This window comes from Saccopteryx leptura, chromosome X (genome assembly GCF_036850995.1).
Source record: "Saccopteryx leptura isolate mSacLep1 chromosome X, mSacLep1_pri_phased_curated, whole genome shotgun sequence".
NCBI classification, from domain to species: domain Eukaryota; kingdom Metazoa; phylum Chordata; class Mammalia; order Chiroptera; family Emballonuridae; genus Saccopteryx; species Saccopteryx leptura.
Genome location: NC_089516.1, coordinates 3,810,906 through 3,837,915, shown reverse-complemented (window position 1 = coordinate 3,837,915; position 27,010 = coordinate 3,810,906). Strand labels below are relative to the sequence as shown.

At 47.3% G+C, this 27,010-nt stretch overlaps 1 protein-coding gene across 1 annotated transcript in view; it reads right to left on the bottom strand.

Moving 5' to 3' along the window:
* Nucleotides 1-12,932, bottom strand: part of SHROOM2 (shroom family member 2) — a 132,049-nt gene extending 119,117 nt beyond the window's left edge. The window contains exon 1 of the mRNA XM_066357621.1: nucleotides 12,610-12,932. Coding sequence (XP_066213718.1) covers nucleotides 12,610-12,774 — 165 coding nt within the window. The 5' untranslated portion in view covers nucleotides 12,775-12,932. The remainder of the gene's footprint in view (nucleotides 1-12,609) is intronic.
* Nucleotides 12,933-27,010: the final 14,078 nt, after the last annotated feature.

The window sequence follows — 27,010 nt, the reverse complement described above, 5'->3', positions numbered from 1 at the left end:
CAACTTCCCCATAATTCTTTATTTCTTCCACAATCCATTTCATTCCCATGAATGCTTGTTGTTCTTATAATTCCCTAGGCATTAATGACATTTTCCCCACAAATCCTGTATCTCCCATAATTCCATTTCTCCTCCATGATGTTCTGTCTTCCCACAATCCCTGGGAGTTCCCTAAATTCCCTGGTTCTTCTCATGATCCCTCATCACTCCCATGAATTCCTTATGTCTCTCACAATTCCGTCTCTTACCACATTTCCTTATTGCTCCCACAATTCCCCTAATGGACACAGGCCACACTGAGCTTCCAGGGAAGCTGGGAACTGGTAGACCAAGAGTGACCAGAAGGAAAAGGAGACATGGACAGCACCTTCTCAAGGCCTGGGGCTCCAACTCTATGCCTGAAAGAGCTTCTAATATTTTCCCTTCACCTTTCTTACTACTTATGTCCCCTCCCAAGCCACTTTTCTAAATTTATGTCTTTCTGAACAGAGCAGAATGGATCTGAAAGAGCTAACTCCGTTAATGTTATAAAAAGAAGATACATTATAATTAAAAATAATGGGGGAGGGTGTAGAAAGGAGGAAAGACACTCCAGTGGCTGTAAACAGCACAGTGAATGCACTGGTGCTGGACAATAGATATGTAGTTTAATTCAATGCTTTCTTTCAAGTCCTGTACTAAACAGTCCAAATCAGTAACAGAATCTCTAGGGAACATGTTAAAATGTTGCCATGCAAAATCTAGCCTGAAGTCCTTCCAGAGTTAAGCCGGTGGTGCAATACAAATATCGTCACATTATTTTTTACAATTTTCCAAATATTTTTTTATTTATTCATTTTTTTTGGGGGGGGGGAAGAGAGGGAGGGAGAGAAAGAGAGAGAGAGGAGAGGGGGAGGAGCAGGAAGCATCAACTCCCATATGTGCCTTGACCAGGCAAGCCAGGGATTTCAAACCAGCGACCTCAGCATTACAGGTCGACACTTGATCCACTGCGCCACCACAGGCCAGGCCAATTTTCTTTCTTTTTTATTTTTTAATTTATTTTTTATTTTTATTTATTCATTTTAGAGAGTAGAAGGAGAGACAGAGAGAGAGAGAGAGGAGAGACAGAGAGAGAGAAGGGGAGGGGCTGGAAGCACCAACTCCTATATGTGCCTTGACCAGGCAAGCCCAGGGTTTCGAACTGGCGGTTTCGAACCGGCGACCTCAGCATTTCCAGGTCGATGCTTTATCCACTGCGCCACCACAGGTCAGGCCAGGCCAATTTTCCAAATTTAATGAAGCAGGGTTATATGGGGAAAGGAGGGGGGAGGGAGAGGAGAGAAGAAAGTTCATTCACCAGAGCTGGCTTTACTTAATCCCCATGACAGCACACTAAAATGGTAATGATTCCAGTTTGACAGCCTGAAGGATTAAGGATCAGAGAAGGGCCTGACCAGGTGGTGGCGCAGTGGATAGAGCGTCGGACTGGGATGCGGAAGGACCCAGGTTCGAGACCCCGAGGTCGCCAGCTTGAGCACAGGCTCGTCTGGCTTGAGCAAAGAGCTCACCAGCTTAGACCCAAGATCGCTGGCTCCAGCAGGGGGTTACTCGGTCTGCTGAAGGCCCGCGGTCAAGGCACATGTGAGAAAGCAATCAATGAACAACTAAGAAGTCGCAACGCGCAACGAGAAACTGATGATTGATGCTTCTCATCTCTCTCCGTTCCTGTCTGTCTGTCCCTGTCTATCTCTGCCTCTGTAAAAAAAAAAAAAAAAAGGATCAGAGAAGGTTACGGACAAAGTGAAAGATCCAGCTCTGTCTACAAGCCCCACCACTTACACTAGTGAGGACCTCCCCTCCAAACTGGAACCACGGTGGTCAGAGTAGGGGGCAGACGTGACCTCTCTCACATCCCTGAGCAGAGCAGGGCTCCTCTTCACTGGCGGAGGTCCTCAACGCCTCCCACTGCCTTCCCAATCTGCCTACACCAGAAATTTACTTTCAGTGGAGGAAAACACTGCCGTTTCACAAGGACACAAACAGTCCCAAACACTCGTGTCTGTGGCCTTTCAAAGAGCCCAGGGCAGCAGCTTGGCCAGGTCTCTCTCTCTCTCTCTCTCTCTCTCTCTCTCTCTCTCACACACACACACACACACACACACACACACACACACCTTCCAAAGAGCACTGCAGTCACCCACACTTAACTACCTGTGGACAGCAAAGATCATAGACACTGAAGAGAGTCTCCAACAGGGAAGAGAGAAGCCAAAACAAACAAAAAGCAGCAGAGCTCAGAAACTGAATCTGTGCAGAAAGCCATTTTAAAAAAAGCTAAATATCATCAATGATTAAGAAAGAAGAACCATGAAGCAAGATCAGTATGGTATCGACAATGACCACTGGAGAACAACAAAAACTTTGGGATTTGCAAAAACCCGAGAGCACAAATTTAAAAACTCGATGGAAAGAATTGGAAGATAAAGTCGCACAAAATCCCACAAGGGATTTTGCACAAAATACAAAGAAATGAAAAATAAGATAGAAAAAAAGAGAGCCAGTTCAAAGCCTCAAGAAACAGACATTTCTGCTCCTTTCTCCGGCAATCCTGACCCTGGGCAGGGAACAGAGCACAGCCCGCCGAGGGCCTGTGGACAACCACCTCCAATGAGGCGCCTGCCCCAAAAAGGACATTTACTGTGAGGGACAAATAATGACATTTTCAGGTACAAAGGGTCTCAAAAGACAACCCCCTGTGTATCTCAAAGTATTAAAGATTTTTTACAATTAGGAAACAATTGGAGGATGAATCAAGGCCAAGTACATAAAAATTGAGCAAAGAAACCAAACTATCATTAACTCAGTGATTATGAAAACTTGTGTGTGTGTGTGGGGGGGGGGGGATGGGAAGAGAATTATAGTGTGTACCACCAGGCTCAGCAGTGATAGCACTGCCAATCAAAATAAACAGCCCTGGCCAGATAGCTCAGTTGGTTAGACTGTGGTCCTGATGTGCCAAGGTTGCGAGTTCAGTCCCCGGTCAGGGCATATATAGGAACAGATGTTCTCTCTCCCTTCCTCTCTCTGAAATCAACAAAATAAACATTAAAAAAAAAAAGAATCAAGCAGTGAATGTATGGGTAATGGCAGTAAATCAATCAATCTCTCTCTGTCTAAAATCAATCAAAAATTTTAAAAATAAACAGTAACTAGTAATTCAGTGGTCCTCAAAGGAGGTAATTTCTCTCCCCAGGGGACATCAGGTAATACCTGGAGGCATGTTTGGTTATTACACTAGGTTGTGGGGTGCTACTGGTGTCTAGTGGGTGAAGACCAGGGATGGGGCTCAAAATCCTACATGCACAACCCCCAATGAAAAAGAATCATCTGGTTCAAAATGTCAATAGTGCTAAAGTTGAAAAACCGTCTTCTAACCAAAATTATGGTGTGAGTACCTTGGGAGCACGGGGGCCCAAGAAATGTGTCCCTGGATAGTGGTAGGACAGAGCTGTGTGGGGTTAAAGCTAAATCCCAACCTTCTATAGAAGGAAGTCAGTAGCTACCTCTAAAAGGAACAAACAAAAGTAGCAGCAATATAGAGCAGCTCAGCTGATGCCAACAGAAACCAGCTACAAAGTTTCAATGGCTATCTCTAGGGAAGAGGAAATGGCCTGGGGAGAGCTGCTGGTGTGACAACACGCCCCCAGGAACTATCCGATTATTTAAACTGTGCAAAAACCGCTTTGATAAAAAGAAAAACAAAACTCAGAAAGATACACTAACATGTTGTCCCTTTCCTCCTATGAATAAGTCATACTGTTCCCCTTCAAAGCTCTCAGACTCAGACCCTGCCTGGGCTCTTGATGACCTTCACAACTTGCCTTTGATCTGAAAATCTTAGTCCCCTTTGCCCAAAAGAAAGATAATCTGCAACCCTTCCCCTCCCAGCCCCATCCAACAGAGACAGCTGGCATTCCCTACAACTAAATACCCCAGGGATTTGAAAAACAGCGCAGGTTCAAAAAAAAAAAAAAAAGTGATACTTTTGCTTTGCTACGCAGAACATCCTATCTTGGCTTTCCTGAACAATCTGATTTGTTTGAACCTAAAGAAGTTAGTCCAATTATTTTTTACTGACACTCCCGTGTCCTTCTACTAAGATACGTTCCTGTTGAACAGAACAGGCTCAATCTGCTACAGGACAATCAATGCAAACCTATGACGCAACGCAGTGACAAAGCAACAATTATTCCAGAATATGCCCCCTCCCCACCGTGTTGGACACTGGCAATGTTTTAAAAAGACCAAAGAGCAACATGCAACCCTGAGCTCTTTCCAAATCCTTCATGTGGGTGAAAGTTGTCAGCTCTGGAGAGCATGCCTTGCAGAATTTCTCCTCCCCCCTGCCCAGCCTGGCTACATGCAGTAAGGTAAAAGAAGAAAGTCCTGAATACAGCGTCTGTTTGGCTCTTACATCCTTAAATGATCCTGTTGAATGTTTACACTGTGCCCAGGGTACAAGAAAAGCTCCACAAAGCCCGGAGGAAAGCCACAAACCTAGGTTTATTTGCATGCCGACACAAACAACTCTGGCAAGAGGACAAGCTCTCAATGCTTTCCAAATAAGAGAAATGGGCCCTTTCCAAGTGGGGAGACATTTATTTGGCCACAAAATAGAAAGGTGAGTTCAGAAACCCTGGCTCGCCAAGACAGGGTGAAACACTCCTTTCATGAGCCTTTCGTTTTCATAACATTCTACATTTAGCTCTCGGGCAAACCAGTTTTCTTTTTTTCCCCAAAGACGACTGTCAGGGCACGTTAAGAAATAAATACTCATAACTGAACAAGGACGAGCAAACCTATCATGGTGAAGAAATGCGATGCACAGTTTGCGTTTGCAGCTTTCACACCAAAGAACCCTCTGGATTTATTAGGTGTGAGTCAAGCTAAAATACTTTCTAAGAGAAAGACTCTTTCCCCCGTTGAACCTCAAAGCCCCAGGGACCAGCCCTCAGACTGGACCTCAGGCTGTCTGCCAGACTTCCCACCCAATACGCCTGTGGAGGACCCAGGACGAGAACTCGCAGGCCACAGGCAGGCTCAGGCTGGGACAGACAACATGGAGCTCTCTGAATGCCAGGGACAAGGCAGGTCTGCCAACTGAAAGGATCTTTTGGCCGAGAAAAAAAAACTCACCCCCCTTTAAAAAACAAACAAACATAAAATTAATTCTTCAATACAAATTAGTCTTCAGAATCACACTCCTCCAAACTCAGAAAACACCGTGGCTGGGACCCCATCACAGTACCTACGGCATCTGGGTTTGCTGACATGGCGGAAGCCCAGCCCTGACCACCACCATGGACTTCTGCCGGACACTGGAAAAGCAGCAGCAGCCCTCTGTGCAGGGACTGAGCTCAACTTCAACCTCAGAAATGCAGCAAAGCCCAGAAGAGGTTGAGATCTGTCTGTCCTCAAGCCACTGCTGAAATCAACAGACCCTCCCTCAGTCTCAAAACCTTCACTGATCATTGACAAAAACAAACACACACACACACACACACTTGGCTCTTGGGGGCAAAGATAAGTACAGCAGGACAACCTGTCCTAATTTCAGTCACCAGGCCACCAATGACTGCAACAGCATGACTCCATGAAATGGAGCCTCTTCTCAAAGCTCTAAGGACAGGTACGTCAGATGTTGGTGCCTCCTACCCCCGCCCACCACCAGAGGGAGCTCTGCCTGCAATTTACAAAGGACATTTGCCATCTGGCTGTGTGACCACCACCCCTGCCCCCATGTGCCCTGATTCCCTTCCAGAGAAATGTTTTAATGATCTGAAGTCCCCTGAGAGGGTGAGTCCGGTTGGGGCATCCCAACCCAAAGCTCTCCCACCCCTCCAGGACGGCTCTGTTTCCCAAAGGCAACCTCAAATCAGGAGCGGCCCTTGGGAGCAAGCCAGGCCCCTTTCAGTGTCTCCTGTGGGGCTGCTGGCTAAGGCTCTGGCATTCTTAGAGGGGGTCTCCAAGAAATGCCAAAAGGAGGGGCCGGGGCTTCATTCCTTCCCCTTAACAAACATTCCTGAGGCCGCAGGGGGTCTGCTGACACCCAGCTGGGCACTGAATGCTTCCTTGGAATTCTTGCGCTTCCTGGGACAGGAGAGAAATTGGGTCTCCTCCCTTCTCATTCCCCACCACCACTGAAGTTTTAGGTCTGCCGAACTGATGGGGAAAAGAACGAACAGGCAGAGACAGCAGGACCCTGCGCACCATGTCCTATGGACTCACGGGGTCCTGAGATGCCCTCCATCAAAGCGCATCCCAGAAATACAAACAAGTCAAAGTCTGGGCAGTTTATCAGGACACAGGACATCATGAAAAGCAGGTTAAGCGTCTCATCTAGTCCTACTAAAATGTCAATCTCCAAGTCAGTGTGGCCACCTGCAGTGGGCGTCTGGGGCCACTCCACACAGGCTTGGCTTCAAATTCCAAGAATGCCACTCCCAGGAAGTCAGCATCCCCTTAAGTTAAAACTAGACCCAGGGAAAGACAGCCCTTACCCAGCAGCCTCAGCGAATGCACGTAAAACACAGTGCTGGGCAGTTCCTGCTTTGATTTCTTTTTTCCAGATGAAGCAAGTATTTGTTTGAATTTTACTATGCAAATAAAGCCTTTTTATCAGGGCCAGAGCCTGGAGAGAAAACAGCCCTCTATGCAGTTGATGGCCACACCAGGAGTCCCCAAGCAGAAGACCCTACAAGCCAGTGTCTTCTAAAAGAATGAAGCATGAGCTTTAAAAGCTAAAATCAATCCGTGAGAGCACTGTTGCACCCAGAGAACATTTGGCAGTCTGGATATATATATATATATATATATATATATATATATATATTTTTTTTTTTTTTTTTTTTTTGGTTGTCACAGCTGGAGAGGGAGTCAGCAGGTGGAGGCCAGCAATGCCACCAAACATCCTACAATGCACAGGACAGCCCCACAACAAAGAATAACCCAGCTTAGGATGTCAATAGTGTCAAGGTTTAAAAACTGTCACCGGCCTTGGCCGGTTGGCTCAGTGGTAGAGTGTCGGCCTGGCGTACGGGGGTCCCAGGTTCAATTCCTGGCCAGGGCACACAGGAGAAGCGCCCATCTGCTTCTCCACCCCTCCCCCTCTCCTTCCTCTCTGTCTCTCTCTTCCCCTCCCGCAGCCAAGGCTCCATTGGAGCAAAGATGGCCCGGGCGCTGGGGATGGCTCCTTGGCCTCTGCCCCAGGCGCTAGAGTGGCTCTGGTCGTGACAGAGCGACGCCCCCTGGTGGGCAGAGCACCGCCCCTGGTGGGCGTGCCGGGTGGATCCCGGTCGCATGCGGGAGTCTGTCTGACTGTCTCTCCCCGTTTCCAGCTTCAGAAAAATACAAAAAAAAAACAAAAAAAAACTGTCACCAAAATGCCCCAGCCAGATGGGTCAGTTGGTTAGAGCATCATCCTGAAGTGCAGGTTACCAGTTTGATCCCCGGTCAGGACACATACAGGAGCAGATTGATGTTCCCGTCTTTCTATCCCTGCTTTGCTCTCTAATATCAAAATAAACATCAAAGCCCTGGCCAGAGAGCTCAGTTGGTTGGAGTGTCGTCCTGAAGTACAGAGGTTGCCGGTTCAGTCCCTGGTCAGGGCACATACAGGAACAGATCTATGTTCCTCTCTCTCTCTTATTCTCTCTCAAATCAATAAGTAATAAAAAAAAAATTTTTAATAAAATAAACATTAAAAATGCTGTCACCAAATGGACATGAAAGAGTTATTCACCATGGCATCACAACTGATTTTAGACAGTAGCATATGGCACCGACTGGAGGAAAAACAGGGGCATTCAGGGTCAAGATCTGGTCCTCCAGGTCCCTCTCAAGACTTGCCAGGTTTGTGACCGTGGGGCACACCTATAAAATGGGCTAACAAAAGGAAAACTCCATCTGAAGCCCAGGGACTGCAGCAGCCCTGCTGGGGCATCCCTTCCAGTCCTAAGCGCACTCCTACAAGGCCCTCCAAATGAGACTCAAGTCAGCCCTCTCACAGTGGATCCGGCTTCTCCCAAGTCAGATTCTGTTAAATAGCAACTATACTTCTCATTCTGTTCCCCCTCCAGCCTCTCTCTATAAAATCAATAAATAAAATCTTAAAAAGGAAAAGAAAAAGAATGTGTTGTGTAATACTCCAGGGGTCTAATATATAAACAATTTAATCACAAGATTTTTTAAATGCAAAAAATCTATTAGAACAATTACTATCTAATGAGCCCAAAAGATTTTTTCTGTAACTATAGGGAAAGATTCAGCCTGATCAGGCGGTGGCGCAGTGAATAAAGCATTGACCTGGGATGCTGAGGACCCAGGTTCAAAACCCCAAGGTTGCCTGCTTGAGCATGGGCTCACCAGCTTGAGTATGGGGTCACCAGCTTGAACATGGGGTCATCAGCTTGACTTGTGGATCATAGACATGAGTCCAAGGTCGCTGGCTTGAACCGAAGGTCACTAGCTTAATCAAGGGCTCACTAGCTCAGCTGGAGCACCCCGCCCCACTCCATCGAGGCACATATTGATGCTTCTCATCTCTCTACCTTCCTGTCTGTCATCCCTCCCCCCTTCTCTTAACAAAATAAAAAAAGATTCAAAGTTCAGAGTAATCCAAATTCTGGTGGTGAAACAACTGTCCCCAGTCCCCATTACAAAAGGCTCTTTCGCCTGACCTGTGGTGGTGCAGTGGGTAAAGTGATAACCTGGAATGCTAAGGTCACCAGTTCGAAACCTCAGGCTTGCCTGGTCAAGACACATAAGAGAAACAACTACTACGAGTTGATGCTTCCTGCTCATCCTTCCCACCCTCTTCTCTCTAAAATCAGTAAATAAAAATCTTTAAATATATATATATTTTTTTATTTTTTTTTTTAAACAGAGACAGAGCGAGAGTCAGAGAGAGGGATAGATAGGGACAGACAGACAGGAATGCAGAGAGATGAGAAGCATCAATCATCAGTTTTTCGTTGTGGCACCTAGTTGCTCATTGATTGCTTTCTCATATGTGCCTTGACTGTGGGGCTACAGCAGATCGAGGAACCCCTTGCTCAAGCCAGTGACCTTGGGTCCAAGCTGGTGAGCCTTTGCTCAAACCAGATGAGCCTGTGCTCAAGCTGGAGACCTCAGAGTCTCGAACCTGGGTCCTCCGCATCCCAGTCCGACGCTCTATCCACTGTGCCACTGCCTAGTCAGGCAAAAAATATATTTTTTAAGTCTATTTCCAGCCCTGGCCAGTAGCTCAGTTGATTACAGCATCATCTGGCTATGTCATGGTTGTGGGTTCGATCCCCAGTCAGGGCACATGCAAAGTCAACCAATAAATGCATGTATAGTTAGAACAACAAATCAGTTTCTCTCTCCTTCCTCTCTCTCTCTGAAATCAATCAATCAATAAAAATTTTCACAAAGTGTATTTCCATACTTTAAATGCTCAGAAGTAGACACACTTTCCTTTGTCCTTCTCTAATAACGTAATAGTTAATTACCAGCTGTTGAGTTGTAAGCAAGTGCCACTAATAACTAATCCAGGAGAAAAGACAGGTATGTGAAATACTGCCAATACCATGCAATGTGTGCATGTGTGAGCACGCATGTGTGCATTTACCGTATTTCCCCATGTATAAGATGCTCCCTTGTATAAGATGCACCTTAATTTTGGGACCCGAAATTTGAAAAAAAAAAAAGTAAATGACAGGCACTGGCCAGTTGATTCAGTGGTAGAGCATCAGCCTGGCGTGTGGAAGTCCCGGGTTCAGTTCCCAGTCAGGGCACACAGGAGAAGCGCCCATCTGCTTCTCCACCCTCCTCTCTCTCCTTTCTCTCTATCTTTCTCCTTCCGACAGCCAAGACATCATTGGAGCAAAGTTGGCCCAGGCACTGAGGACGGCTCCATGGCCTCTGCCTCAGGCACTAGAATGGCTCCAGCCACAATGGAGCAACACCCCAGATGGGCAGAGCATCGCCCCCTGGTGAGCATGCCCGGGTGGGTCCCGGATGGGCACACTGGGGAGTCTGTCTGACTGCCTCCCCGCTTCTAACTTCAGAAAAATACCCCCCCCAAAAAAAGTATATGACATAAAGTTATTGAACTCAAGTTTTATTCATTATAAAATTCATACAACTCCTCATCAAGTGTTAAAAAGCAGGAAATGCAAGTTAAAAAAAAAACTACAATCACTGTATAAGACGCACCCAGTTTTTAGACCCTGAATTTTTCGAAAAAGTGTACATCTTATACATGGGCAATAAGGTATATACATACAGGTGTGCATGAAAACTTAGTTCAGAAGTCCCAAACTGTCCTGAGTCCTCTCCACCCTAAACAAAGGAGCCACAACTCTCTGGTCACATTGAAGCATCTATAAAAACTAAGCAGCAGTTGCTAGGAGGGGCAGAGGAGTCTCTCAGATAAGAATCACAAGCATTTTATCCTGCGCAATCCTGAAGCACCCTCTGGAAAAACTGTGCTCACACTGCTATTAGCCTAGCCACAAAAACTTTCATGAAAGAAAAAAAAAAAACCTGACCTGTGGTGGCCCAGTGGACACAGTGCCAACCTGGAACGCAGAGGTCACCGGTTCAAAACCCCTGGGCTTGCCTGGTCAAGGCACATACAAGAAGCAAATACTATGAGTTGATGCTTCTCGTTCCTCCTCCCCTTCCCTTTCTCTCTCTCTCCTCTTTCTCAAATCAATAAATAAAATCTTAAAAAATAAATAAATAGATAAAACCCTTGGCAACTACAGTTGAGAGCTAACCAACAGGCCAGACAGGTCAAGAGCAAACACTTCATTTGCCCTGAGAAGGCCCCGTGTGTGTCCACTGGGTGTGACTGCCCACCTCCTTCCGATTCTAGAATGGGGGACTCTTAGGGAAAACAGGAAGCCAGTTTAGAACTGGGGGTACCCTTTGGCAGATGAGCACTAGATTTATCAGGGTGATCACTTCGTAAATTACAGAAATGTGTAGTGACTGGCCTGTAGACCTGGAATTAACGTAATATTGTATTGTAACTGAAAAACTAAAATTAGACAAAAAAAGAAAGAACAAACATGGGGTCCCTTTCTACAGCTTCTGGTAAAACAACTATATTTTAAAGTGTCTTCCAGTTTTCTCATGCTCTGTAAAGCCAAAAGGCAAGACTTCTCCTTAAAGAATGTTTTACAACTTATCTCATCCGCTACAAAGGCAAATCTGAGGAAGATACATAAATTGAACTGTGTGTATCTTTTCTTCAAAGGAATACATGGAACGCTCAAGGTCTGTGTAGTTCACCCAATATCTTTTTAACTTTGACCATCGGCAATGCCCTGTAAGACCTTTATGCCTGGGAAAGTGCCCTTGCTGGGCAAGGTGTCCAAGGACTGCCCACCATCTTCTCAAAGAGCCTAGTTTAATGTAAGTTCAGTGCCCATCTGAATAAGCCTTCCTTCAAAGTCTCTAGTTCTATAAGTACAAAAATAAGAGAAAATATGAACTAGAAAAGTTTGGTGTCTCATCTGCTACCTGAACAACAAAAGCCACTCCACTTCCCAAATCCATTACCGGAGGGGAGGAGGGGTTGGTTAGGAGTCAGCAGATCTCTACGTGCGGTTGGGAAGCAGAAGCAGAGAAAACCGGTAGGTCACCTTCAAATGCTTCCAGTAAGCCAAGTATTTTAACATCTTAAAGGGAACTTTGTCCCTAGGAATGACCTGGCCCAACCCTTCCCAAAGAAACGGACCAATCCACACTTTTACATCGGAAGAAAACAAGGACGAGTGGTTTGTTGTTGGCGTGTTTTTACAGGTTTGTACAGGTTCGGCTGGTCAATTTGAAGACGATTTTTTTTGTTGTTTGTAGGCAACAGAATTCACTTCCAAAACAGCCCCCTGTCCCTCCACTCCCCCATCCATTCGCAAAACACAATCCTAACCAGACACATTAAGAATTTCTTATTGTTGGAGTTCAAACGCCACTGTTACAATAAAGGCGGCTGAAGTTTCTGTACGTTTCTACAGGTTCCCCAAAGCGCCATGGCACTGGAGGCCGAAAGTCAGTAAATATTGATGGGCTGATGGGAATCGAATCTCTGGGCGGACGGCAGCTGCTAGTCTGGGTTTCCTAGTGATAAGGGTGTAGGTCCGGGGGGTGCAGAACCAAGGGTCCACAGAGAAACCCCGGTGGGGTGGCTCTGTCCACCCCTGGGCACATAGGAGCGTTTCTTCCGGATCTCTGGGAAGCCCCACAGGTGCAGGCCTCCGCGGGCAAGATCGGGAGTGACAAGGGACCTAGCGGGTCCCTTCCAGGAGGGGGAGGGGAGGGGACCCGGAACAGAAGCCATTTAAACTCTGCGCGGCGCCCGGAGCCAGGGGGGCTGGAAACCACCCCAGAGTGGCCGGGTGGCGCCCGGACCACACACCAACACGTGTTCTGGAGCCCACCTCCCCACAGGTGACCCAAACAGACGCGCGCCCCGGAGCCAGGGGGCGCGATCGTGCCGCTTCCTCCTGTGCCCCCACCTCCTCCGAGCCCCCAGCCTGCCTGCGGGCTGTCACCGTGCAGGCTTCGCGGTCGCCTTACCTTAGTGATGACCAACGGCTCGCCGTGCTCGCGGCCGCCCTTCAAGGTGAAGCCCCACGGGGCGCCGCCGTTCAGCTGCACCTCCACCAAGCGCCCGCCGTCGGCCGTCCGCTCCTCGGCCTCGGCCAGGCGCTCGGGCCGCGCGCGGGGCTCGGCGCCCTCCATGGCGCGGGGCGCGCAGGCTGCGCGGCCCCTCAGCCCCCCGGGCCCGCCCGGCCCGCGCCCATGCACTCTGGGAGTCGCGGCTGGCTGGGGGCGAGAAGGCTCCAGGCGCCGCCCCGCCGCCGGCCACTAGCTAACTTGCACTGCAACTTGAGAGGAAAGTGCCGGCCCGGCTGGGAAGGAGCCGGGAGGGCTGGTGTCAGGGAGGGCGGGCCCGGAGGGGGCGGGCCGGTGGGGCGGGGCGCGGGGGGCTCGCGCCGCTCGGCGGGCAGGGGGCGGGGCGCGCTCGGGCCCGGCGGGGTTCCCGCGGGGGAAGCGCGTCGGGGCGAGACGCCGGGGTGCGCGCTCGGGGCTCCCCAGCTGCCCGGACGGGAAGGGGGCCCGCTCAGGACGCGCGCTGCTCACAGGAGCCGAAGTGCGCGCTCGGGGCTCCCCCGCTGCCCGGACGGGAAAGGGGCGCTCTCAGGACACGCGCTTTTCGCCGGGGCCGGGGGCGCGCGCTCAGGGCTCATCCGCTGCCTGGACGGGAAGGGGGCGCGCTCAAGACGCGCGCTGCTCTCCCGGGCCGGGATTGGCCGGGGTTGGCCGGGGGCTGTGAAGCGAGGCCCCGCTCCTGCTCCCGCGCGGGCGCTGGAGGCCTCGGAGCCTTGGCGCGGGCCCGTCTGCCCCCCGGGAGACCGAGGCGCGGCAGGTGAGGCTGAGGAAGCGCCCGCGCGGGGCGGCCCAGGAGGCGGCCGGAGCCGTCTGCGCCTCCATCTTAGAGCGCGCGGCCGGCCCCGCGCCGCCGCCTTTGTTGGCGTGGAGCGCGGGCTGCAGGCGGCCGCGCAGGTGAGGACGGAAGCGGACGAGAGCCGCGCGCGCGCACCTGGCCCCAGGTTCGGGGCGTCGGAACCGCGGCTCCCAGGAGCGCTCCGTGCGCGCGGGTACTGTCCCGGCCCGTGCGCGGCCGATGAGATCAGAAGGCGCGGCCCCAGCAGCCGGGGCCCCAGCACTGGACCTGTCCCCAGGAGGGGCTGCCCATCCTCCCACATACTCCTTCCTGCAGCGCCCAGCCCAGATGAGGAATGGCCTCGTGTCTGCTCTTCCTATAGCTACTACAGCCAGAAAGTTTTCCCGTTCAGTGTTCTTTTGTGGAATTCTGTGACTAGGACTCAGCGCCCCACGGCTGCACCCCCTACCAAGGGGAGGTGCTGGTCTGGTATTATTAAATGTTTGTGAATGGAACGGGTGTGCCATCTAGTCCTGTCCCTTTTCAATTTTCATAAAGGTCCGGAATAAAACACCTGCAGGCCTGGCTGGATAGCTCGGTTGGTTAGAACATCTTCCCGAAGCAGAGGTTGCTGGTTGCATTCCTGGTCAGGGCACATACATACAGAACAAATGTTCCTGTCTCTTTCCTGCTTTTTCTCTTCCTCTCTCTAAAATCAATATAAACATGAAAAAAAAAAAATACCTGCGCCTGACCTGCAGTGGCACAATGGATAAAGCATCGACGTGGAACACTGAGGTCACCGGTTCAAAACCCTGGGCTTGCCTGGTCAAGGCACATATGGGAGTTGATGCTTCCTACATCTCCCCCCTTCTCTCTCTCTCTCTCTCTCTCTCTCTCTCTCTCTCTCTCAAAATGAATAAATAAAAAAATCTAAAAAAAAAAATACATTGATAGGTATTTGCATGCTTTGCAAAAAAAGAAAAAGAAAATCTGTATTGCTCTTTGTGGTTACATGGCTGGATGCTGATGAACACCTGCTTCCTCCAAGCAGCTCCATCCGGGACTTTGAGCAGGTGATGACACTGGGATTAGGCGACAAGGACAAAACAGGACAGCACAAGACAGAGTCTGAAGTCCCTGGGTCTTTGTCTGGGATTTGCCACTGTAGGGGCAGGACAAGGAATTTCAACTCTGGTCTCTCCTCAGCTGTCAAGTGCCGGATCTGCGTTCTAGGGTCCGCATTGTGTTGTGGTTCTGCTGTCACTCAACCAGGTCATTGAAACAAGAGCGCAGACTCTCCTAGCACCAGTCCTGTGGCTGAGCACTGCTTCCTGCTCCGGGAATGCCTTCCAGTATACAGTGTCCTGAATGCCTCTCCTTAGAGGAATGAGGCGATTTTTTTCCTTTTTAAATGGAGACTTTGGGAGTGTGCCTGTAAGAATCAATCTCAAGTGTACTTTGGCTGTGGTGGTCACACGAATCCACACAGACTGATTAAATTGCACAGAACTACACACACACAGAGTGCGTGTAAACTGGGGAAATCTGAATAAACTTGTGGATTATATCGTATCAATGTTAATTTAGAGTGCTATAATTTTGCAAGGTGTTATCATTGGGAGAGGCAGGGTGCAATGGATGTCCAGAGTGCAAAGGATGTTCCTGTATTATTTCTTAAAACTACATGTGACTCTGTAATCATCTCAAAATATAGTTTAATTTAAAAAGTAGATGGAACCTGACCTGTGTTAGCGCAGTGGATAGAGCTAAGACTTGGAATGCTAAGGTCACTGGTTTGAAACCCTGGGCTTGCCTGGTCAAGGCATATATAAGAAGCAACCAATGAGCCAGACCAGGTGGTGGTGCAGTGGATAGAGTGACAGACCGGGACATGGAGGACCCTGGCTTGAAACCCCAAGATCACTGGCTTGAGCATGGGCTTATCTGGTTTGAGCAAGGCTCACCAGCTTGAGCCCAAGATCGCTGGCTTGAGTAAGGGGTCACAGGCTCGGCTGGAGTCCCCCGGTCAAGGCACATATGAGAAAGCAATCAATGAACAACTAAGGTGCCACAATGAAGAATAGATGCTTCTCATCTCTCTCCCTTCCTGTCTGTTCCTATCTGCCCCCCTCTGTCTCTGTCACACACACACACACACACACACACACACACACACACACACACAACCAATGAACAACTAAAGTGAAGAAACTACTTCTCTCTAAAAATTAATAAATAAAATTAAAAAAAAAAAAAAAGAAACTACTTCTTGTCCACCCACACCCCTCTCTCTTTAAAATCAATATATAAAATCTTTAAAAAGTGGATGGAGCCCTGGCTGGATGGCTCAGTTGGTTAGAGCATTGGCCCAGTACACAAAGATTGTGGCTTCAATTCCCAATTGGCACATACAGGCACAACAGATAGATGTTTCTCTCTCTCTCTCTCTCTCTCTCTCTCTCTCAAATCAATAAATAAATTTATTCTAAAAATAAAAAGTGGATGCATATGTTAAGCTAAAAGAAAAAGGACCAGCCTGACCAGGCAGTGGTGCAGTGGATGGACCATCAGCCTCGGTCACAGAGGACCCAGGTTTGAAACCCCAAGGTTGCCAGCTTGAGTGCGGGCTCATCCATCTTGAGCACAGGGTGACTGGCTTAAGCATGGGATCATAGACATGACCCCATGGTCGCTGGCTTGAAGCCCAAGGTCGCTGGCTTGAGTCTAAGGTCACTGGCTCTGCTGTAGCCCCCCGGTCAAGGCACATATGAGAAAGCAATCAATAAACAACTAAGGAGCCACAATGAAGAATTGATGCTTCTCATCTCTCTCCCTTCCTGTCTCTCTGTCCCTATCTGTCCCTCTCTCTGACTCTCTCTCTGTCTCTGTCACACAAAAAAAAGACCATGTACATGCACCAGAAGTGTTTGGATGTCTCCTTGTCCTAAAACAGCCACCCACCCCTACCCCAAGGTGATATTGACTTAAATCAGGTCTTGTCCAGAGCTGAAATTCAGGCCACTGGATTCATTAAAGCAGAGACAATGATTGTCTCTATAAATGGGAGCCAAAGTTGCTTTAACATTTTATGTTCATTGTATAATCATGATCAGGTGACCCATCTGTCACTTCAAAGGGTTGTACTGTAATACTGTTCATTTCTTTTTTTTAATTGATTTTTAGAGAGGAAGGAGGAGAGAGAGAGAGAGAAAGACCTTGATTTGTTGCTTCACTCATTCATGCTGTCATTGGTTGATTCTTCTATGTGCTCAGACCAGGGATAGAACCTGCAACCTCAGCATGTCCCGATGATGCTCTAACCAACGGAGCTACCTGGCCAGGATCACAGTGCTTATTTATTAAACTTGTGCAATTGTGCATTATTCCATATTAAACACCATTTTGTGAGGTTTTTGTTTTTAATCTTCACGTTAAACATCCCTCCTGGGCTTAGCATCATTTGCATATTCTAAGGCTGCTATATTACATTGACATTAATACATATGCTGAAAGGGACAGGACCAAATTCTGTGTGGCCTGTGTGAAGTAGATGGCTACCTCTCAGGGCCACAGAAAGGCTTTCATTGACATTTGGGTTGTTTTGGTTTGTTTTTTTGTTTGTTTTTTGCTTCAGAGACAGAGACAAAGAGGGACAGATAGGGACAGACAAGACAGGAAGGGAGAGAGATGAGAAGCATCAATTCTTCATTGTAGCACCTTAGTTGTTCATTGACTGCTTTCTCATGTGTGCCTTGACCCAGGGGACTCCAACTGAGCCAGTGACCCCTTGCTCAAGCCAGTGACCTTGGGGTCATGTCTATGACCCCACGCTCAAGCTGGTGAGCCCCCATTCAAGCCAGATGAGCCCAGTCAAGCTGGCAACCTCAGGGTTTCAAACCTGGGTCCTCCACGTTCCATTCTGATGCTCTATCCACTGTGCTATCCCCTGGTCAGGCTACCTTTGTTATTATATAGTTGAACACATTCACCTGTGCTACCATCGCACCTAGACTTCCGCACCCTATCTGTTGTATCATCACAAGACCCCGTCAAACATCTTGCAAAAACCTCAATGTCTTGTGACGGAAAGATGTCGACCCAATTTATCAATCTTGGACCCTCTGGAAGAGTTGAGTATGACATAGACCAATGTGGACTTGTAGAGGTGACGGCTTTCCTTTCTAAGGACTCACAATTCGGCTGGAATTTATGAGTATAGGATGTCGGTCAGCATCTAGCTTCTGTTCTTTGGGAAATCCGGGGCCACACTCGTTCTGCTGGCCACTAGAAGGGACTAAATAAATGGTTGTTAAAAACATTTTTAATAGAAATTTTTACCAATAGTGAATGATCAATTTTTTTTTAAAAGGGCAAATTGAATCAACTTTCAGAGGCCTGACCTGTGGTGGCACAGTGGATAAAGCGTCGACCTGGAAATGCTGAGGTTGCCGGTTCGAAACCCTGGGCTTGCCTGGTCAAGGCACATATGGGAGTTGATGCTTCCAGCTCCTCCCCCCCTTCTCTCTCTCTGTCTCTCCTCTCTCTCTCTCCCTCTGTCTCTCCCTCTCCTCTCTAAAATGAATAATAATTTTAAAAAAATTAAAAAAAAAAAAACTTTCAGAGAATAATCAAGAGCTAATCGACTTCATGAAAAAATATATAACCTGACCTGTGGTGGCACAATGGATAGAGCATTGACCTAGAACCCTGAGGTTGCCAGTTTGAAACCCTGGGTTTGCCTGGTCAAGGTGTATACAAGAAGCAACGACTGCCTGACCAGGCAGTGGCACAGTGGATAGAGCGTCAGACTGGGATGCAGAGGACCCAGGTTCGAGACCCCGAGGTCACCAGCTTGAGCGTGGACTCATCTGGTTTGAACAAAAGCTCACCAGCTTAGACCCAAGGTCGCTGGCTTAAGCAAGGGGTTACTCGGTCTGCTGAAGGCCCACAGTCAAGGCACATATGAGAAAGCAATCAATGAACAACTAAGTTGTCGCAACGAAAAACTGATAATTGATGCTTCTCATCTCTCTCCATTCCTGTCTGTCAGTCCCTATCTATCCCTCTCCCTGACTCTCTCTCTGTCTCTGTAAAAAAAAAAAAAAAAAGAAGAAGAAGAAGCAACGACTAAGAGTGGATGCTTCCCGCTAATATTTCTCTCTCTCTCTCTCTCTCTCTCTCTCTCTCTCTCGTTGACTTCTCAAATCAATAATAAATAAAATCTTGCCTGACCAGGTGGTGGCGCAGTGGATAGAGCGTCGGACTGGGATGCAGAAGGACCCAGGTTCAAGACCCCAGGATAGCCAGCTTGAGCGTGGGCTCATCTGGCTTGCACAAAAAAGCTCACTAGCATGGACACAAGGTCACTGGCTCAAGTGGGGAGTTAGTCTGCTGAAGGCCCACGGTCATGGCACATATGGGAAAGCAGTCAATGAACAACTAAGTTGTCCCAACAAAAAACTGATGATTGATGCTTCTCATCTCTCTCTGTTCCTGTCTGTCTGTCCCTATCTATCCCTCTGACTCTCTCTCTGTCCCTGTAAAAAAATAAAAATTTAAAAAAAATTTAAAAAATAAAATAAATAAATAAAATCTTTTAAAAATATATATATGTGTGTGTGTATAACACAATACCTACCTTTTCATATCAAGAGTACTTAAGAGGAAGTACCTAGCTGGAACTACTATTTTAAAAGTTTTTATATTTTAAAATGCAGTTTTAGAAAGACATTCAGATTTTTTTGTTGTTGTTCGTTTGTTTTTTATCAAGTAGCCTATGAGCATGTATTTCATGAGCATTTTTTTACATGGCCAGTCCTGGGGAGAGGTCAGGAAGGAATGTAAAGGATGCAGGAAATAGGGAACATTAACTCTCGCTGTGAAGAAAAAGTAACTAGGGGCCACGGGACACTTAGAGCACAATTAAGTGTGTAAGGACCTTCAAGCAGAGCAGAGAAGACAAAAGGCTTAAGAACAAAAGGCTAGAGGTAAAGCTTTTATTAATATTTTTTATTTTTCTTCTTTATTGTGGAAACTGCAAAAGAACACAGAATAAAACTCTTGTTTCGTCCCTATCTGTGGGTTTTGTTTTTGGTTTGGGGGTTTTTTTGGGGGGGAAGTATTTATATTTAAAAGCACATCCAGGACCCAAGGATTGGGCTATTATCTTGAAGGAATCATCTCCACACTCTGAGGGAATAAACAGTAGAGATACTGTTTACTATTTATGATAGTCTCAGGGAAAGCACAGTGAACTTGCACTTCTGACCAACTCCCCAGCACCTTTCGAGAACCATGGAATAAAGTGACTGAGCCAGGAGAGTCTGCAAACTGCGGGAGCTCCATAAAGGTTATTTCATTCCCTCCAGCTCACCCCACCAATCAACCACAGCCACAAGCTCACAAAGAGAAAGGACTGTCTGTGCACCCTTGGAGCTGAAGGAAGGAGGGGCCCTGGAAGCCACTGATCCTTGGAGGGTTGCTGATTTGGATTCGGGAAATTCCTTCACTGGATGCTGGCCAAAATACTTCTTTCAGTGGAATCTATTTGAACTTCAAGGAATGTAGAAGTATTTGACTAGCAGTGGAATTATCAGGAAGTAGCCGAGGACAGCTGAAAGGGGGTATAACTTTTAGTGCTATGAACAAATTTCTTCCAGGCACATCTAAGATGTTTGTAAAATGTAACTGGTCACAATAATTGTTTACTTTTACATAATTATACACTGTGGAAGGACCATGGGAAATATATGACTGACTTCTTTTAATAAAAAAAATCTTGTTATTTTGAAATTATTTTAGATTTAAATAAAAGTTGCAAAAACAGTAGAAAGAGGACTTGGATACCATTTGCCATGGAACAGTCATCATAACATCTTTCAGAGTCATGGTGCCTTCGTCAAAACACCAGAAATTAACATTAGCACATTTCTAGTTACTACACTCCCAACTTGATGTGGGTCTCCCCAGTTTATACACTAGTATTCCCTTTCTGTCCAGGACCCAGGTGCACCCCACTGTCCTGTCTCTTGGTCTCCATGGTCCTAGGAGTTTCTGTCTTCACTTGTTCTTCAAGGGACCTGGATCGTTTCAATGATGACTGGTCAGGTACTTTGTCGAAAGCTCCCCAATTCGGGCTTGCCTGACTTTTTTCTCACAAGAGGATCTAGTTATATAATGAACACTCACAGGTGATGTACCTTCTCAGCCTGTCACGCAGGAGGTGGTCACCGTCCACATGGCTGGTTGCTGGCGACTTTTATCTTGGTCACAAGAGTGAGGAAGTGCCTGCCGGGTTTCTCACTGTGAGGTTCCAGGGAAGGTTTTCCCATTCCTGATGGGCTCTTCCAACACTATGGCTTTTATGATGCACAGGTATTCTGAGGGAAATCACTTTGATCCAATGGTAGCCACCAGGTTCATAACTGGACAGGGTATCGGTGAGACCAAATTAAGTCTCTGGGATCTCCTGACCTGCAGTGGCGCAGTGGATGGAGTGTCGACCCGGAATGCTGAGGTCGCCGGTTCAAAACCCTAGGTTTGCAAGGTTGAGGCACATACAAGAAGCAACTACTATGAATTGATGCTTCCTGCTCCTTCCCACCCCCATTTTTCTCTCTCTCCTCTTCGTAAAAATCAACAAATAAATCTTTTCTTAAAAAAAAAAATACTGGGATCACACAATAGATTAAGTCACTTTAAAGAATGAAATCGGAAAAGGTGGGGTGGGTAGACGTGTTTAGATCAGGACGCCCGCTGTGGAAAAGGACTATACCACCTTAGTCCTGAGTTACATACTGTGCGTGCCTCCTGTCTCTGGCTCAGCCTCTGTTTCTGTTCACCTGCCTGTCCTGCTGATTGTGCTGTTAGGAGGAGCAGAGTTGAGGGTGAGCAAGGGGGGTCAGCAGGGTGGAAGGTGCCGGGAGTCGATACCATTGCTCTCTCAGAGACACAAGCATGCACTGCTGTCGCATGTTGGTTTACCTGCCTGACAACCGTGGTTGTTAGCTGCGTTTCCCAGTTAGAGCGCGTGAGTGGCCAGAAACCATGTCACTGATGATGGGCAAGGTAAGACTGTGCAAATATTTGGGGGCCTCTTGGACCATTCTTCTGTATCTGTGTATAGATCACACATGTTCTACTCACACATCCAACATGTCTCATAAGCTACTTGCTTCTTCTCATGATTTCTCTTATTATCTGCAGCAGAATCAAATTTATTTATTTTTATTATTATTATTATTTTGCGAGACAGCGAGAAAGAGACAGACAGACAAGAAGGGAGAGAGGCCCTGGCTGGTTGGCTCAGTGGTAGAGCGTCAGCCTGGCGTGCGGGGGTCCCGGGTCGATTCCCGGCCAGGGCACACAGGAGAAGCGCCCATCTGCTTCTCCACCCCTCCCCCTCTCCTTCCTCTCTGTCTCTCTCTTCCCCTCCTGCAGCCGAGGCTCCATTGGAGCAAAGATGGCCTGGGCACTGGGGATGGCTCCTTGGCCTCTGCCCCAGGCGCTAGAGTGGCTCTGGTCGCAACAGAGCGATGCCCCGGAGGGGCAGAGCATCGCCCCCTGGTGGGCGTGCTGGGTGGATCCCGGACTGGCGCATGCGGGAGTCTGTGTGACTGTCTTTCCCCATTTCCAGCTTCAGAAAAAATACAAAAAAAAAAAAAAGAAGGGAGAGAGATGAGAAGCATCAACTCATAGTTGTGGCACCTTAGTTGTTCATTGATTGCTTTCTCATACGTGCCTTGACTAGGGGGTTCCAGCCTAGCTAGTGACCCCTTGTTCAAGCCAGCAACCTTGGGCTTCAAGCTAGTGACTTTTGGGCTCAAGCCAGCGATCCCATATTCAAGCCAGGGACCCGTGCTTAAGCTGGTGAGCCCGTGCTCAAGCCGGCAATATCAGGGTTTTGAACTGGGTCCTCAGCATCCCAGGCTGATACTCTATCCACTGCACCACTGCCTGGTCAGGTTCAAATATTTTTTTTTAATTATTTTTATTTATTTATTCATTTTAGAGAAGAGAGACAGAGTGAGAGAGAGAAGGGGGGAGGAGCAGGAAGCACCAACTCCCACATGTGCCCTGGCCGGGCAAGCCCAGGGTCTCGAACCTGCGACCTCAGTGTTCCAGGTCGAGGCTTGATCCACTACGCCACCACAGGTCAGGCAGGTTCAAATATTTTTTAAAAATATACCCAATACAGCCTGACCAGGCGGTGGTGCAGTGGACAGAGCGTTGGACTGGGATGCTGAGGATCCAGGTTCGAGACCCCAGGTCCTCAGCAGAGGACCCAGGTTCGAGACCCTGAGGTTGCCAGCTTGAGTGCAGGCTCGTGGCTTGAGCGAAAAGCTTACCAGCTTGGACCCAAGGTCGCTGGCTCAAGCAAGAGGTTACTTGGTCTGCTGAAGTCCCGCGGTCAAGGCACATATGAAAAAGCAATCAATGAACTAAGGCGTCGCAATGTGCAATGAAAAACTAATGATTGATGCTTCTCATCTCTCTCCGTTCCTGTCTATCCCTGTCTATCTCTCTCTCTCTGACTCTCTCTCTGTCCCTGTAAAAAATAAACAAATAAATAAATAAAATATTAAAAAATAAATAAATATATATATATATATATATATATATATATATATATATATATATACCCAATACAGAACGTGGCCAAGTGGTTCAGTAGCTAGAGCGTCATCCTGGTGTGCTAAGGTCATGGGTTCAATCCCCGGTCAGGGAACATATGACAAGCAACCACTGAGTACCCAACTAAATGGAAAAACTAAGTGAAACAGCGAGTTAATGCTTCTCTCTCTCATCAATGGAAAAAAAAATTTAAGTATCAATATATACACCTAATTCACATTATAAAAGCCCATAAATATTTCTTTTTACAAACATTTTTATGGAAGCCCTGGCTCGGTAGCTCAGTTGGTTGCAGTGTTGTCCCAATATACCAAGGTTGCAGGCTTGATCCCCAGCCAGGGCACATACAAGAATCAACCAATGAATGCATAAATAAGTGCAACAACAAAGTGATGTTTCTCTCTCTCCTCTTTCTAAAATTAATAAATAAAATCTTTTTTAATTTTATTGATTTTATTGGTGGTGACTTTGGTTAATAAAATTATACAGTTTTAACATAAATATTTCATACTTTATTATTATTTCTTCTTGCTTCATTTTATACAAGAGACCAGGGATTGGCAAATTATGACCCAAGGGCCAGCTATCTATTTTTGTAAATAAAGTTTTCTTGGAACAACACCACACCCATTCATTTACCTACTGTCTGTGGCTATTCTGGGACTTGCATGGCAGAGTTGGATAATTTCAGCAGAGACCATATGGCTTGCAAAGGCTAAAATATTTACTATGTAGTCCCTTAAGAACAAATCTTCTGACTGTTGTTATGGACCGAAGAAATGACACAAGTTTAAGAGTTGGCTTATATATGTGGCTTACTCTAGATGTTGAACAAAAAAGGCTACAAGGAGCTTGACCTGTGGTGGCGCAGTGGATAAAGCATTGACCTGGAACACTGAGGTCGCCGGTTCAAAACCCTGGGCTTGCCTGGTCAAGGTATATATGGGAGTTGATGCTTCCTGCTCCTCCCCCCTTTCTCTCTCTCTCTCTCTCTCTCCTCTCTAAAAAAAATGAATAAATAAATAAAAACTAAACAATAAAGGCTACAAGGAGTCTACTTTTGAGAAAGAGCTGGGGAAGGGGAAGGGCTCTTACATGTAAGCTGTCAGACTTCCCTCAGAGGACTAAGGTGCCTGCATTTTCTATAGGAGTGTTGTTCGTCCTTCTGAGGTGTGTGGTCCAGCACGTACCAGAGACATATTTCTACAGTGTGCATGACCTGTTGCCATCAGTTTGCATGGTCTACCAGCACGCTGTAGTTCTAACCACAAGCCAAGCCCTTGAGGTTAACATCAATTTCCTATTCTCTTCTCACAGCCACTCGAGTGCCAGAGAAGCAGTTATTTCACAATTAGCTGAAGCCTGTGGTTCATGAACAGATTTTGTCATTTTTTTGTTAAATTCCTGAGATTCGTTAAATACCTCTTGTGTGATTGAGGACCGCAGAGCGATACAGCCCTCCCAGGTTTAATAGTCATTTCATTACTATATTAGTGGAATGTGCTAAAGGGAACAACATTTGATCAAGTTTAAACCTTGTAACATGGCCCTGGTTGGGTGGCTCGGGTGGTTAGAACTTCATCCTGAAGCACAGAGGTTGCTGGTTCAATCCTCGATATGGGAACACATTGATGTTCCTGTCTCTCTCTCTCTTTCTTGCTCTCTTTCCCTTCCTCTTTCTCTCTAAAAATTAATTAAAAAAAATTAATTCTTGGCCCTAGCCAGTTTGCTCAGTGGTAGAGCATAAGCCCAGCGTGTGGAAGTCCTGGGTTCGATTCCCGGTCAAGGCACACAGGAGAAGTGCCCATTTGCTTCTCCACCTTTCCCCCTCTCCTTTCCCTCCACCTCTCTCTTCCTCTCCCACAGCCATGGCTCCATTGGAGCAAAGTTGGCCTGGGCACTGAGGATGGCTCCATGGCCTCTGCCTCAGGTGCTAGAATGGCTCTGGCTGCAACGAGCGACTCCCCAGATGGGCAGAGCATCGCCCCCTGGTAGGCATGCTGGGTGGGTACCTGTTGGGCGCATGCGGGAGTCTGTCTGACTGCCTCCCCGCTTCTAACTTTGGGAAAAAAATTAATTCTTTGTTGCTTCACGGTGGTGGAGCAAGAAGGTGCATTTCTTCGGTCTGACAACTGTGGACATTCATGGTGACAGGACATGAATCTCAGGTTCCCTTGTGGAGGAAGTGCATATGGCATAACGTGCCTGGGCTTCCACCTCCATGACCCTGGACACATTTCTCCACCTCTTCCAATGCCTTCCCCTTTAACTAGAGATAAAAAGATGAGCCACAAGAGCAGAGCTGAGAGTTAAGCAAGAAGTACATACCCAATGGTGCCAGTGCCTGGAAGGCAGTCACATTACTATATTCATGTGAGTTCAGTCTCCTTCCTGTTTGTCGGAGCACAAACCGCACCCGCCTGCTTTCCACGCTCCGTCTTGTCTCCTGTCTTCTCAGGTGACCCTGACCTACGTAGCTCGTGATCTCATTATCTGAAGTTGCTGCACTGAAGTTACACTCTGGCACTATTTCTCCATCCCTGAATTCCAGTTGTGTTTCAGGGAAAAGGTTAAGGTTTCCTTCAGAATCCACAGTCTCCTGTTTCATCAGGTGTAGCCAATGCCCAACAACAACTGGAATCAGGCTCCTTGGGTTCGAAGCCCGGATTTCAAACACGTTCCTCCTGTGGAATATTTGCTACAGGAAGGGTGCAAAGAAAGGGGTTGAATGCCAAACTATGGGACACAGCCACTTCCCACCCTCTTAAAACTTTGTAGCTGACCCTGAGCTTTGTTGCCCATTCCATGGGGTCAAGGGAAGCAAATCCAGGCTTGTTCTCTCTTTCCTGGTGGTCACACTCCTCCACCCTTACTGGCTTTCCCTGGAAACTCTTCCAAAGAAATACTTCTATTGGGATCCTCATGTCAGGTTCTGATGGGAGGGAGCCAGCCAGTGGCTGGGAGCATGCTGATATCTGTGGGTTCAAGAGATGATTAAAAAAAATTTTTTTTTCGCCTGACCAGGCGGTGGCTCAGTGGATAGAGCGTAGGACTGGGATGCGGAAGACCCAGGTTCGAGACCCCGAGGTCGCCAGCTTGAGCGTGGGCTCATCTGGTTTGAGCAAAAGCTCACCAGCTTGAGCCCAAGGTCACTGGCTCGAGCAAGGGGTTACTCAGTCTGCTGGAAGCCCGCGGTCAAGGCACATATGAGAAAGCAATCAATGAACAATTAAGGTGTTGCAACGCGCAACGAGAAACTAATGATTGATGCTTCTCATCTCTCCATTCCTGTCTGTCTGTCCCTGTCTATCCCTCTCTCTGACTCTCTCTCTCTCTGTCTCTGTAAAAAAAAAAAAAAAAAAAAAAAAAAAATTATTATTTTTTTGCATCTCGCATCTTTAATCCCAGCACTGCCCCTTTAACTTTAGAAATGGTCCCTCCTAGTTTCTAACCAGCTGAGCTTTAGAGTCTAGCCTCCTTTCTGACAGTGACCAGCATCCCTAAAAGAGAAGCCTTTCTCTCCTGCCTGTCATCTCTTCCCCACAAAGAACTTGTGATGGTATCTGTGTGGTGTTTTTTTTTTAAATTAATTTTACTAGGGTGACATCAATAAATCAGGGTACATATGTTCAAAGAAAACATGTCCAGGTTATCTTGTCAATCAATTATGTTGCTTACCCATCACCCAAAGTCAGATTGTCCTCTGTCACCTTCTATCTAGTTTTCTTTGTGCCCCTCCCCCTCCCCCTTGCCCTCTCCCTCTCCCTCTCCCCCCCCTAACCACCACACTCTTGTCAATGTCTCCTAGTCTCGTTTTTATGTCCCACATACATATGGAATAATGCAGTTCCTGTTTTTTTCTGATTTACTTATTTCACTTTGTATAAGTTATCA